At 50.2% G+C, this 14,778-nt stretch overlaps 1 protein-coding gene across 3 annotated transcripts in view; it reads left to right on the top strand.

Moving 5' to 3' along the window:
- Nucleotides 1–14,778, top strand: part of GPM6B (glycoprotein M6B) — a 39,210-nt gene that overhangs the window by 3,284 nt on the left and 21,148 nt on the right. For 2 of the 3 annotated variants that reach the window (XM_047075911.1, XM_047075912.1), the window contains exon 2: nucleotides 4,621–4,740. The exons of the other annotated variant lie outside the window; for it this stretch is intronic. In XM_047075911.1, coding sequence (XP_046931867.1) covers nucleotides 4,621–4,740 — 120 coding nt within the window. The remainder of the gene's footprint in view (nucleotides 1–4,620; nucleotides 4,741–14,778) is intronic. 3 annotated transcript variants of the gene reach the window in all.

The following is a 14,778-nucleotide window of genomic DNA, read 5'->3' as shown; positions in this document are numbered from 1 at the left end:
AGAAAAACAATCGAATCAATTGCTGTATTGTGCAGAAAAAAAATCTGTGATGCAAATTCTTTTATTACATGTAGGAAATTGGAGTCTACTGAAACAATTAGAGTCGGGCTAGTTAAGCGCCGGGAATCACGGCTGAAATGATTTTGAGAGTCCCACACCTCAGACCACCTAGGAAGGAAAACGCAGCGAATCGGAAATGATGCGTAATTAACAATAAATTCTAGGACGTAAGCAGAGTGAGGCACGAATTCGAATTGCTGGCTTGTGTAGAAAATGAACACATCCATTTAAATGTTTTGATCGCATCGATGTAATGCCTTACGTGTCTCGGTTTGTTTTTTGTTGCTTTAATTTAAACGCGTACCCTTTGGGCCCTCTTCCTTTTTGTCTGGGAAGAGAAGCACTCTTATAGAATATATGGCCTGCGTGCTAAAGTCCCCGAGGGACACATTTGACACGTTACACTCTTCGTGGTGATCTATAAATGATTAGATTTTGAGGGTTTTTTTTTTCTTGACATTTAATTATATGAATATGGTACAGAGAAAGTTTTAGGTGCAGTTTTCCCCTTTTAAGAACCTGCCAAGGAGGACGTTTGAAGACAGGGTGTCTGGGGAGTAGGCTGTAGAGAAAAGCAGGCTTTATTATTATTATTATTTTTTTTTTTTTTTTAGACAACTTAAGGGCGGAGAAGATCTCAGCCATGTGGTGCATCTCCTACTTTTATATTGTCGTTTCCATGGGCATATTTTTCAAGCCTTGGCCTTGCTATTTCACCAGAAAAAGAATTCTGACCCATTTCTGGAAATTCCACATTTGCCTTCCTTGAAATTGAGTGGAAATCTTGCGGTTCAGGTTGTAATGTGACAAATTGCCCTTTCCTGTTACTTGAGACTACGAGTCAGTGTAGAGTAAATAATCCTGGTAAAGTGACTTGTTAGCAGTGATGCACCTGAGAACATCGCTGTGAGAAGGTAGCCAGCGAGCGTCCCCCACAGGAAATTTTCCCTTACTGGGACTGGTGCCGAATTAGATTGTTCCAGAGACACTCTCTTGCTTTTTTCTCCTTGGAACCAAACGTACAACCCCGTGAGATGGTTGGCCAGGAAGAGGGGTGGCTGCGGGACAGACGAAGAAGGTGACGCACACTGGCTTTTAAGCAACGGAGGCTGCAGTCTGTGCTTCACAAATGGACCTGGTGGTTCATTCATTTGTTGATTTACTCACTTAATAACATCCTCCTTTGAAACATCGGCTCGTCTTCTGTCCTCCCAGCTCACGTCATAGAAGGGTGCTAAGTCATCTTAGGGACCATTATGTGTCCTAGAGTCTTGGTTTTCATCATAATTTTGCCGATCGGTGCCAGATTAAATAGCAGGCAACAGTACCAGGGAGGAGAACTTTCATCCTTAGCCAGCCCAGTGACGTTTCTTTTCAAAAGAAAAAAAAAAGAAAGAAAAAGAAAAAGAAAGAAAGAAAACATATAAAGGGAAAATAAAGTCCTTTCCTCTTCTGGAGGCTGATTTGATTAATTGCATTAACTTCTTTCTGTATTCAAGCCTTACTGGCCATGTTCCATATCCGGGGTCAGCACGCTTCATCCATAAAGGTCCAGAGAGTAAATATTTTAGGCTCTGTAGGCCACACGGCCTCTGTGGTAGCTACTCACACCTACCACTGTAGCGTGAAACAGCCATGGATAGTAAACCAATAAATGTGGCTATGTTCCAATAAAACTTTATTTACAAAAACAGGTGGCTGTCGTTTGCTGACCTCCGCCATATTTTGTAGTGTGGTTGTAGCTTTCCTTGAATATTTTAAATAATACCTAAAAATGAAGGATGACAGAGCTTTCAAAGACCTTGCCTGGGGACTGTGGTCTTTCTAGGAAGCTCAGTCTTTGTCCCTTAGTTGCTTCCAGTGATAATTTCGTAGATGCTTAAAAAGGATACCAGTCTGCAGTTCAGTTATTCAGCCTTGTCGCATAAATCAATCACATTATCTAAGTACATTGGAAAAAAAAAAAAAAAAGAGCACAAGGCCTTGTTTTGTTTTCCTTTCCTCAATTGCCCATTGTTTGTTTCATACCCACCTTTGGTGACAACCAGCCACAGTTGTGACTATCGCCATCAGCCACAACCGCTCCCGTCAGCCCCAACTATACATTGTGTCTCAGATGTCACAGTCTTTCGTGTGCTTCTTCAACAATCTAGAGTGATCTCCTGCCCATCTCCATCTTCTACTCTCTAAGGGGAACGTTTGCAGCCTCCCCTCCGTAGGCCAGAAGCCAGGATCTCCCTGGCGTGTGGGTATATATTCCCAACTCTTGCCAATTGCCTGGCATCGACGGTGTTGTAATAGGCCATTCACGCAGAGGCTTCTCCTTGCGATCCCGTGACCCCCTTCCAAGGCCGGGGACCCTGTCCTTTTAAGCAAAAAAAAACGTATACCGTGCTCTTTGCAATTTTAGAACTAGTTTCATGTTAACTGCCGTTAAGTTTGGCTCACATGTACAAAAGAGACATGATTTTCTTTTCTTTCGTATCTAAAGATTTACTGTTGGAGAAAGGCCTTCCCAGAAGTATTGGAAAAAAGCCATCCACTTGCTGATCCTGTCTCCACATCTGCTGGAGCGGTAGTATTTTTATGCTGAATTCAGCGTGTCTGGCGTGGCCGCCATGTTTTTGCTCAGGAAACACAAACTTAGGGCACAGAGGTTCAGGGAATCGCATGGCCTGGCTTGGGTGAGGTCAGTGTGCTGGGCGGCCCGGAGGTCCATTTCTGGACCCACGGGGTCCCAGGGTGCTGCCTCGCTTTCAGCCAAATAACTCATTCATTTATTTGTAGGCGCCTACTGTGTGTTGGGCATGGAGAGAGAAATTTTTTTAGAGGACGACGAAGCATTTTTCCGGTCAAAAGTGATCCAACTACTTGGGATCGTCTTGCTTGAGGTCGATGCGAAGGGCTCACCGACACTTGACCTGCTTCTGGTTCTTTCCACCAGCCCCACTGGGTTTCTTTGCTCTTGGAGTATGTAGCACAACCCACATCTGAGCGGGAATCTCCTGAGCAGTAAGGCAAGAGTCTAAACCCAGGGAAAGGGGAGAGTTAAGTCCTTTTCAGAGCCCTGAAATCACATCAGGAGCTTGGGACCTGAGACGTTTCTCTCGGAGGCACAGAAGCACGGCTCACCTCCACGCGGACCTCAGAAAACCTCTTGTTGAGCTGACCACTGCCTCGGCAAGAGTAGAAGCTTGTAGCAAATGCAGAGGCCACGCAGCAGGGTAATCTGGCGGTTTCACACGCGTCCCCTCTCTAGTCCGATGGCCCGGGCTCATTCCCAGGCTCCTTCACCCCTGGCTGCCTGATCGTGGGCACGTGACTTCCCTTCTCCCCATTCTCGGTTTCTCCGTTTATAAAGACAGAGTAATAAGAGTACTGATTTCATAGGATGGCTGTGGCAGATAGCAGACCTTGGATTATTGAGGCAACAGGTGCAGCGTGCTTTACACGATGGCGGTGCATCACGAGCACCGCGCGTGCGAGCTGCCCTCCCCGTTATTGACAACACACACAGCGGCACGTAGTTTCATCGTGAGTTCTGATCTTGCCCTGGCACCATTTTCCCCCTAAAATGTCTTCAAATGTCTCTGAAAAGACAATTCTGCTTTACCTTGAAGCCACCTTTCTTTAAATTGTTTTTTTTTTTTTAATGTTTATTGAGAGAGCGCATAAGCAGGGGAGGGGCAGAGAGAGAGGGAGACAGAGGGTCCGAAGCAGGCTCTGTGCTGACAGCAGAGAGCCCCATGTGGGGCTCGAACTCACGAACCTTGAGATCATGACCAGAGCTGAAGTTGGACGCTCAACCGACTGAGCCACCGAGGCGCCTCCAAAAAGGCTTCCTTTAAAACACCACCTAGAAAAGCCTCCCCTTCCCAGTCGGAAAGAACCTTGAGAGTTTTCGGAGATCGTGCTGGGTGCAGCCGGGGTCTCGTCCAGGCTTTGTGAGGTGTTGAGCGCACCCGGTCGGGCTTGGTTGCCTCGTCACGTGGCCGTCTCCTCAGGCCTTACCCCCAGCGCTCGCAGGGGCCAAAGGGAGCATTATAACCTGATCTTCTGATGGAATAATTGCCCACGTCAACATCAGAATCATTTTTTATCCTTAACTATCTGTGGCACCCCACAGGGCGTAATCCCTCGAGAGGTTTTGTGGGATTCTCAGAAACCGGCCAGAGCTGTCCTCATGAGCTGTTAGGGGTTTCAAGGTTGTGATTCAACTGATAGTTGCCAGCAGCCTACTCTGTGTCAGGAATAGCGTCTGTCCAAAGTGAGCCTTTTGGGGGTGGGCGGCGGGGGGCGGGGGGGAGGGGGCAATGGCGACAGTAAGGGAGGAGAAAGGCAATTTTGCGGAGCTGTGCAAACTTCAAGAACGGAGGAGCCTCCCAACGGTCTCGATTCATCCTGCCCGGTTGATAAGACGGTACGGAAAGGTTGCATTTCAGTAGCTTTTTTTGAAAAGACGCCCCGTTTCCTTTTAACTCTATGGTGAAAGAATAAATGCTGATAAATAATCTTTGCCGGAGATAGAGACACTGACTCTTTGCCACCTGAAATTGGCAGTGAACAGCAGAGCTGAAATGGAAATTGGCAGGTACCACTGGATGTACCCAGGCTCAAAGAACCACCAGTATCATCCCGTGCCAACCCTGGGGGACAGGGCTAGCCCCTTGAGCAGTCCAGGTAAATACAGCCTCGGGGTGAATTCTAATAGCAAGTCAACTGTTACCCTTAATATTTGTGATGGCATTTTCAGTGTGGTGATATTTCATGTTGTGTTTGATGCGTTAATTTGTTCCCAGGGGCGCGGGTGGAATTGGCCCTTTAAAATTTTTGTCATCATCTTTTGTTTTTCTCTCCTCCTCTCCATTCCACCCCATCTTTTGCCTCTTTCTTCTCCCTCCTTCCCCTGTCCTTGCCCTCCCCTCCTCTTCTCAAAGGGAGCAGTGTGCAATGACATAAACTTTTGGGTTACCTCCGAAATTTCCAATGTCTGAACCCATAAGGTGCGGGGGGGGGGGGGTGGGGCGAAGTCTGTGGCACGTGTGTCCTCCGTGGCACCAAGACCGGGGCCGGGACGCTCCAGGAGCCTTGGCTCCAAGAGTACCATGAGGGTCCCCGGTGGGCCTCCTGGCCCCACTGCTTTGGAGCGCTCTGTCTGAACATCAGTCATTGTCTCTGACAAGGAAAAATCCAAGCCCGTGACACGAGGATCGGATAACTGTGTGCTCGATCCCATCAGGTAGGTCTGTTGGGTCTGGTTTCCCATTTCCTTGCTCTGAAGGAACGCTAGTCTTGCAGAACTGCAAGGTGCCAGGTTGGAGGGACACGTGGGGGTCCAGAAGCAGGGAGAGCAGTGAGCGGTGTGAACGCCCACCCTCCATGTTCCCAAAGTCTACACAGGTCTTATTAACCCAGCTCGGTCAGCTAAAACTCCAGTGACTTCAAGTTACTTAAGACGCGGATCAAAAGGGACCGTGGTGGATCAGATCAACCCGACAACAGTCCTCTTTGTCCTCCCAAGTCCTTGCACCGCATGTTTCTTCGGGAACCGGTCAGGAGCGACAGGGTGGGGTCTCCAACTGGAGAAGGAGCAGCCCTGACGTAGAGTGTAAGACACGCATTGAGTTACAGAGTCGTAACGCCTCTAGTTACTTGAATAGAACTTTTTCGTTTGAAACCTAAATTGTGGCTTCAGGTTAATTAACACAAAATCTGACGTTGGATTTAATTGTACATCTTGAATTACGCATTCCTTATTCTGACATGTGGCTGTCAGGCACCAGCTGTGTGTGTGTGTGTGTGTGTGTGTGTGTGTGTGTGTGTGTGCGCGCGCGCGCACGCATGAGCATGCGTGCACACTCGCAGTGCCAGTTAGGAAGAGCGGGCAAGAAGTCACGTCAGACGTTTGTTCTTCTAGATACTTTAAAGAATGGAGAGGGTTCTGGGATCTTGTTTTAAGAATTCCCGTTAGACGGTTTGTGAGATCGAGCCCCGTGTCTGGCTCTGCACTGACAGTGCAGAGCCTGCTTGGGATTCTCTGTCTCCCTCTCTCTCTGCGTGCCTGCCTCTCTCTCTCTCTCTCTCTCTCTCTCTCTCTCTCTCTCTCTGTCAAAATAAAGAAATATTTTAAAAAGTGCTGTCAGACATGATATATCCATAGCGGAATGCTACTCAGCAGTAAAATGGGATAAATGTTGATATACGACAACATGGATGAATCTCAGAAAACATGCTAAGTACAAGAACCCAGATGTAAGCGACCAACTCTTGTCTGATTCCATTTATGTTAAGTTTCCAGAATTGGCGAATGCAGAGAGACAGAAGGTGGGTTCGTGTTTGCCGGAGGCTGGAGGAGAGGGGGAGTGGGCAGCAGCTGAGGATTTGGGGAGTCACGGGAATGTTTTAAAGTTACGCTCTACTGATGGCTGTACAACTCTGTGAATTCACTCAGAGCCGTTGAATTGTGCACTTAAGACAGGCGACTTGTGTAGGTGAACTGTATCTATCTCAAACTCTTGTTAAAAAGCTACCCCCAACCCAGCACCATGAGATGCGCACAGGGCACGGGGCGGGGGGGGGGGGGGTGGGGGGGTATTTGGGCAGGTAACTGGGTGCACACCCCGTGTGCTGCACGCTGTTCCAGCCAGGCCTGGGCGCTCCCACAGGCCCAGCGCGCTCGTCTCCCTAGAGAGCCCAAGTCTGGCACGTGGTGCCTGTGAACAGTCGCTCGCCCGTTCAGGTCAGATTTGGTCACCAAGTTCAGATCGGAACAGGTCTTGTGGCCAGATGAGCCACACAAGAACCCCAAGTCCTTCACTTTCAGGGTTTGGGAGATTCTGGAACAGTACGATGAGACATGTCGAACTCTTGATAGTGTCCCATCGCTGGTGACACTTAACAGGTGAGAATTCCGTGAACAGGCAGGCTCTCGTCTAAGCAGGAGGAAACTGAACTCGGTGTAGAGAATCATCTTCCCAGACCCTGTGACGGCCTTTCCCCGCACGCAGTTTTCCCTTTTTGTGTACTGGCTAAAGTAATTGGAACAAATACGCCTCTGTGGCACCCACACCGGGCACCGTGCGTGGCCGGAGCCAGCCGCACAGACCTGACGCGGCAAGGTACGAAGAAGGCAGCTGGGGCCCCGGAGTGAGGGGACCGAGCCCAGCCACGTTAGCGCCTTCCCAGTTGCTTGGAGATTTCGTTGGCTCTTAAATCATCGCAGTTGCCATTCTGTACTTAGATCCCAAACCAGATGGTGTGAGGGAAAAAATAGAGAATTCCATATGGCTCTGGTGGGTTTTTTTTTTTTTTTCCAGAGTTCTCGTTTCTTTCCAGTGGGTGGGGGGGGGGGAGGTTTGAGAGAGGCTGAGCAGATCTTTGCCAAAGGAAGACGCCTCTCCCACCTACGCAGCTCTTAGAGCCGTGACCCCTCCCCCTCCTAACCCCAACTCGCTTATTCCCCTTTAGAAAAGTCCAAGTGGTTCCCCTTTGCTTTGCAAACCTTGATCCTTCGATGTTCCTCGTTTCTGGCGTAACTTCCCAGTAGAATTACATTTTGGGGACTTGGATGACTAACCTTTGCCATCGGTTTCTTTTTTCTTCTTTTTCATCTTGTAACTGCTTTGGCCAGGTGATATCCACACGTTCTCCAGGCCGATGGGAAATCCCAGGGTGGTGGCCGCGTGGACCATCCCCGGTGATGCTGCCCGGGGGCCTGGGCTGGTGGCAGTAGAAGGAATGCTCAGTGACGCGCCTGCCTTCGATGGAATGTCGTGCTTGACGTGTAGGGAATACTCGAGGCCGCCGTTGTCAGGTGTGCGATGGCAGGCTTCAGAGTGGGGTCTGAGAGGAGGGAAATCGTCTGCTAGAAAAGTGTGATCTGTGGACCCGCAGAATTGGCATCACCTGGTAGCTTATGACAAATGCAGTCACAGGCCCCAGTCTAAACCTGCCGGCTCACGATTTGCATTTCAACAAGACTTCCAGATGGTTCCAACACACATTAAGGTTGAGAAGCACTAATTTATTTTTTTTAATTGACTTCCTTTTAGATGTTTATTTTAAGAGAGAGAGAGCAAGCAAGCAAGCAGGGCAGGGGCAGAGAGAGGGGGAGAGAAAATCCCGAGCAGGCTGCACGCTGTCGGCGCAGAACCTGACGCGGGGGCTCGATCCCACGAACTACGGTTTCAGTCTACAGCGAGAGTCGGATGCTCGACCGACCGAGTCACCCGGGCGCCCCAAGAGAAGCAATAATTTAGAGGAAGGCTCAGGGTAAGAAGGGAGAACTGGGAAGGAATCGAAGTGATTTTATCCTCAAGAGATCTAGAAATCTCTCTCTGGAAAAGGCTGAGAATGGCTTCAGGGAGTCCTTCCCTCTGTGTTTATGGAGAGGTGGTCATTAAGGGACAGTGGCCTTTGATCTCTCACCCCTTTGTTGAAAATCTTGCTGAAGGAGAGTGGGGGAGGGGCAGGGAAAGCTGGAAAGGTTTGTTTCCTTGTGGCCAAGAGAGGGCGAGGAGAAGGTTACCGGGAGCTTGGGAGAAATTCTCAAATGTCCCTCCTCACCTTCTTGAATACAGTCCGGCGACTTGCAGGAGGCTGGTCCTTCACCGCTATCAGCAGGTGGACCAGGGATGACTCCTCAGCCTTCCGTCTGATAGCCGAGCAGCAGGACCGCCCCCTCTGCCCATCACCGCTTCCCTCTCTGCCTGGCTCCCTGCTCCAAACTGTTCTGATACTTGGTTTAAGACGGCCGGCCGTAGATCGTTCTGGAAGTGGAGAGAGAGAGCCCTCTCACATAGGAACTACTCACTCTGGAGGGTATGGGGAGAGCGGGGGGGGGGGGGGATGTGGGTGTTGCTCTGAGAGTCGAGCAGGAAGCCCACGTGCCGGGAAGTGCCATCGGGTGTGGGTCGCTGTGGGGTGTCGCTCTTTCCTAACCTGGGGCTGTCAGGCCGCCAAATGTGGGGTCTTCACTGAATACCCTTGAACCGTATTTCAAGGGGGGAAAAGAACCTTAATCTTTTTTGCGGACACCGTCGAGGCTCTGCAGTTGGGTGTCCCCTGTAACCCGCGGTGTGGTCGTGCTGCTTGTTGGACTCCGATGGCCGGGCCTCCCTGTTCGCGAGAGTCTGGTTGGAGAAGCCCTCTTCCTTCACATGGCCCAGTCCGAGGGCTTCCGGTAAGTCACGGTGTTTCTGCTTAAGCAGAGGCTAACAGTGGACGCAGCGTTAAGTGTATTACAGCTTAGGTTCTTGCTATAATTTTTTTTTCATGTTTATTTTTGAGAGAGCATGAGCAGGGGAGAGGCAGAGGGAGAGGGAGACACAGAATCCGAAGCAGGCTCCAGGCTCCGAGCTGTCGGCACAGAGCCCGACGCGGGGCTCGAACCCACGAACCGTGAGATCACGATCTGAGCTGAAGTCGGACGCCCAACCGACTGAGCCCCCCAGGCGCCCTTCACTTACTCCATTTTCAAACCACCTGCGTGCGTCTTCACCAAAAAAATGTGCCGTATACGGCAGTTAACGATTTTATGGCGTATTTACCAAAGACTATGATTATGTCAGCCAAATATATATAATTTCTTGTTCGTGACTGTTCGTTTTTTTGTCAGCTATGTTGTTAGCCTGTGATTAGCGCCTGATTATGTAACCGTGCTCAGGGGCGGCAAACGAACGGAGCCGAGACGCAAAGCAGATCGATCACTATTGAATGTTGGTCTGGGGCTTTCTGTCCGACACCTCTGGTTTTAGGGACACCGACGTGGATTACTCAAAGCAGTGATTCTCAGTCCTTTCGACACAGTGACATCTGGTCTCGGCTTCCTTATGACACCCCTCGTGTGCTGTGTTTTCTTTTGAGAGTTAACGAAACTGGATTGTGTCTTGAGACCCTTTGCCACCCGTAGAGCAAACGGGAGATACTGCGAAGTGGTTGGGACGGAGCTGAAGTTTGCTGCTGGAGACTCGAGGCTGCCCCCCCCCCCGCCCCCTAGGCTGTGTCCTTTCGGGCATCCCTTCTGCTCGCTCACAAATAAGCTACCCACACCCACGTGTTGCCACGTCTGTCAGAAGCTTATATAAAATGGCTTTTGTGCTAAACAGAAAGCTCTGGGTGTCAGAGAGTCATTTAGGTGGGATGAGGCTTTCTCTGAACATCATCATGCTTGCATTTTATCTGGAATCTTCTGTGGACAGTGCTTCCCTCCCACCCCCCACCCCCCAGGAATAACTCTCGTGGTAAAACGTCAGAACCAGCCACACCCGTTCACGTTCAGATTGTCCGTGGCTGCTTTTCTGCCACAACAACAGAATTGAGTGGTTGTAACCCCATGCCCCTGCACGGCCAGAAATATTTGCTGTCTGGCCCTTTACAGGGGGTGGGGAAATCCTGCCAACCCCTGACTTAAAGTACTTGCATTCTTAGCCCACGTTGCAAAGTTAATCTACTTAGGGGAGGCAGCACCCAAGTGATTTGCTAATCACTCCCTTTCCTGAGATCTTCAAACTCCCTCTCCTTCTTCTCTCCAGCCCCCAAAAGTCTTGCTCCCCGAGGGGATCCGCCGTTCACAGGCTTTAGGCTAAAGCCCAGCCCTGTTTCAGAGAGTACCATGGCTCTTTCTGGAAGCTCAGCCTCTCTGGTCTCTTTCAAGTCCTTCTCTGAGCTGTTTCCTTCTGCACCATCCCGAGATGCGTCCGTCTTGGGGTGCGTCCCGGGAAGTTGGTATGTTTTAATCATTGCCCTCTGCGGTTGGAGCGACACTGCTGTACTCACAGAGGGTCATAACCTTGGTGAGGAGAATAGCTCCTCGTTATACCACCTTTGGCAGAGGATCATTTCAGTTCAGAAAACACCTTTCTGAAGAAAATGGCAACTTGAAACCCAGAGGCAACTTGTATACGTGTTTACCATCAAGATGCCCCACACCAGATCACCACATCCTCAGCAGACGGTGCTACTGAATCTGACGTGAACGCCTCTTGACGTTTTTATGTCGTCATGGCATCTTTCTGTATTTACTAACATGTGAAAGGATTCTGCTGTAGAGCTGTGGCTGCGTCTTAGTTCTCTTCTGTTGCATGGCAAATTAGCCTTGAACTTAGCCGGTAGAAGCAACATATAGTCTCTCAGTTTCTGTAGCTCGAGAGTCTGGGCTTGGCTCAGCGGCCTCTGGGTCTCTAACGAGGCCGCCACGCAAGCGTTGGCCGGGGCCGCAGTCTCATGTGAAGGCCCGACTGTGGAAGAATCCACTTCCCAGCTTGCTGCTGTGCTCGTTGGCAGGACTCGGTCCCTCGTAGACAGTTGGCCCAACACCTCTCTTGATCCTTCGCCACGCGGGCGTTCCCGTGGCTCCTTCGTGACACGGCAGGCGGCTTCATTAGAGCAAGTGAGTGGAGGAGGGCGAAAGTGCTAGCAAGACAGAAGTTCTGGTCTTTGGAAACCTCATCAGGGAAGCAAGTCCCTAGGTCCCGCCCGCCCGCGGGGAGAGGGAATTACACAGGCGTGTGAAGATCAGGGATCTTTGGGCGTATCTTAGGAGGCCGCCTGCCACACGCCGTAAAAAGCACATCCTTCATCCCCTCTAGCTAGAGCAAGGTCTTCTCTCCTGATGGCAATTGCCCTTTCACTTGCCTGTCACCGAGTGGTGGTTGTGGCTCCTGCCTTTTGCTGCTAGTCCTTAGCTCCCCAAGAGGATTCACAGCCTTTTGAATTTTCTGGCATCTTTTGTAAAAAAATCAGACTTGAGAAGCAGGTCTTTTTACTGTTTCGAAGGTATAATTGACATGCGTAATAAAGTGCATACGTTTAAAGTGGCCTATTTGGTAAGTGTGACGTACGAATGTGCCAGTGAAACCAGCAGCACAAGGCAGATGATGACACATCCATGGATCTGCGGGGGTCCCGGGGTCCCTTCGTTAGCCCTCCACATAATGGCTGATTTGCTTTCCGTCTCTCCGGATTAGTTTGCGTTCTCGGGAATGGCCCTTATGACGATTTGTTCGCATAAATTCTTTCACTGTTTCTCACCAAGCCATTCCTGTAAAATGTGGTGTGATGTTGACTGTGTTAAGTAATAATTCAACTGAGTAAATTTTAAAGATCTAATTGGTTTTGTTAAATGATTCACGAATCCATTGGCGCATCCCATCTAGCAAGTAGAGGGGCTCTGAATATTTGTTCAAACTGGAAGGTTTCCACAGACAGAGGGTGGAGGGCAGGAAAGTTTTAGCCGAAGAGAAGCATTGTTCCAGTCAAGGCCCCTGTCCCTTAGGGGAGAAAAGCAAGGGGTCTTACCATGCGGAGGACCTCATCTTTCTTCAGGGGATGGAGAAGGCCCCTGTGGCAGGCTCTTTGGTGCGGGGCTGACTGAAAAAGTTCCAGACTGAGCGGTTAAGACTGCATTTCTGGGAGAGGTTGAAACAGCACTTAGGCTAGGTATTAAGCCCCTGGTTTGAGGACTTGGCCTAAGTGACGCCATTTGGGGCCTGGTGTTTCCTTATTAAAAGCTGCTTAATGGTTCCAATCCCTGTCCGGTTTTCATCCTTCCTGCCTCTGCTGAACACACGCTGTGCCCTCTGAATAAAGGCCTATCCTGCCCCCACCCACTGGGGGAGGGGCTGCTCTGCACCCCCTCCAGTCCTGCCTACACAGCCGGCCGGATGAATTTCTTACAAGCATCTCTTGGGCCGCGTCACTGGCCTGCTCCCAAATCTGCCTTCTGTCCCCGCTGCCTGCAAAGTGAGGCACACGAGGCCTGGGGGGCTGGCTGGGAGGCCTCCCGCAGGAGGGCCCCACCTCCCTTCCCGCCTTCTTCCCCGATGCTGCCGTGGTGTCCTCACATCCTGAGCTCTCCCACGCGCCCCTCGTCCCCTTGGGCCTGCTCTCCTCCCGACATGCTTGTCCACCTGTCCTAACCACGGGGTCTGCTTGTTCCTCAAGGCCTGTCTACACTTCTGCCGCCCCCCACCCCTCCCATTGCCCTTTCCTTATCTGTCCCTACCTCACTCCCGGTGTCCCTTCTTAAATGATTTCTCGTGTGTTTATGTCCCCCAGGCCACCCCTCCGCGGCCGCGCAGGGCTGGCCTAGTGCCTCTCACACAGCAGCGATCCGCCGGGAATGCACACATGCTCTCGCCCCGACAGTCCGGGAGGTCGACGGCTGCTATAGCTCACTGTTGTGGGGAGTTTTCCAGTTTCTTGAACGCTCTGCCGATCTCCCTGCTTTTCACATCTGTGTCATCTGAACTTAGAGCTCGCTTCCCCTACTCAGTGTCCACTTCCCCAGTGATGCCCCCCACACCTAGAAACTAGGCACAGAGCACACGCGCGATCTTTAGGAAAACCAGAGCCGGTTCCCGCGAGGGGCCAAGGAAGAGACCGGCAAGTGTCTGTTTCCTGACTTTGTTGATTCTTTTGCATCATTCAAAATAGTTTCAACATTCTTAGCATCGTACAGTCGGACTTTTATGTCGGTGACTCTAAGAAGGTCGAGAGAGAACGGGGCGGGGGGGGGGCGCAAATGGTCATTCGAGTGATTTGCCGTTTAGTGCTTTATCAGGAAGCCCCCCCTCCCGCACCCATTGACTTACACTGTTAAAAATAACAGACCCCAAAAAAGCTTTGGTGATGTGGGTTATGTCTCTAAATAGTTTCTGTATTAGAAATTATACCCCATTTATTATTAAACGGACATATTTATTTAAAATAACAATAACAAACCCAGGACGTGTTAACGTAAACAGTGTTTAGGAAAGAGACATACTTTTCAAAACAAAGTAAAATTTCAGGGAGAAGGGTCCTATTGTGTTAGATTTTTGCACATTTCCTTACTCTCTGCTCTCCGTCAGCCAGCTGCGTTTTCCTGTGTGTCGGCACTCATCCAGAGGCATCTTGGATAACTCGTTTTGGTTGAAAAACTTGGTTTCTTGCACATATAGTTGGAGAATGGAGGAATGTGTTAATGGCCTTTCCGTAATACACCAAAATCCAACCAGGGGGGCGGATTCCTAAAGAACGTTTGTAATGCGGACTCTGACGCCATACCTGTGACCTTTTTGTGTTCTGTTCCTTTAAAATCTGTGGCGCTCTCTTGCACTTCGATTGGCTCGGTATTCAGGTGATCGCGTAACGTTGCACATCGGTCCTGTGGAAAGCATTGGTTCTCTGAGTTGTGCGGGTCTTCCAACTACTGGCACGTTCCGTTGTGCCAGATCAAAAAAGTCTCATTTGTGAATACGGCCACCAAGTCCATCCAGAAGTCTTTGAAGTACTGGGAAGCTGGCACTTTGACTACGGCAGGTGCACGTTGCCCACATCGGTTGGCAACAAACGGATTCCGTCAACTGTTTCCTTTGACAGGACAGGCTAGTGCACTCGGATCTTTTTTTGAGACAATTTCTGCCAGACACCCAAGTCTTAGTAACTATGGTTTGCCAGTCACTAATTCAAGAAAAAGGGATGCTCAAAAAACAAAACAAAAAAAAAGGTGCTAGTTCAGCTCGCAACTCCATTCCACAAGAACTTTTCCTCAAGACAGCAGTCACACGTTGTGCTTTCTGCCCCTGCCCCCCAAAGTTGCATCGCACAGACCATTCAAAAGGTGTAAAAACACACCTTAGGGCTATTGATGAAAAGAGTTTTAACCTGGCAGACCCCCTGAGAGAGTCCCCGGGTCTCCCAGGGCCTTGGTCCCCGCCTACCCCCCCCCCAACCCCG

This window comes from Lynx rufus, unplaced genomic scaffold, assembly GCF_022079265.1.
Source record: "Lynx rufus isolate CCGP_SWC_20201006 ecotype Redwood Valley unplaced genomic scaffold, mLynRuf1.p SCAF_14, whole genome shotgun sequence".
NCBI classification, from domain to species: Eukaryota; Metazoa; Chordata; class Mammalia; order Carnivora; family Felidae; genus Lynx; species Lynx rufus.
This window is presented reverse-complemented; position numbering and strand designations above follow the sequence as displayed.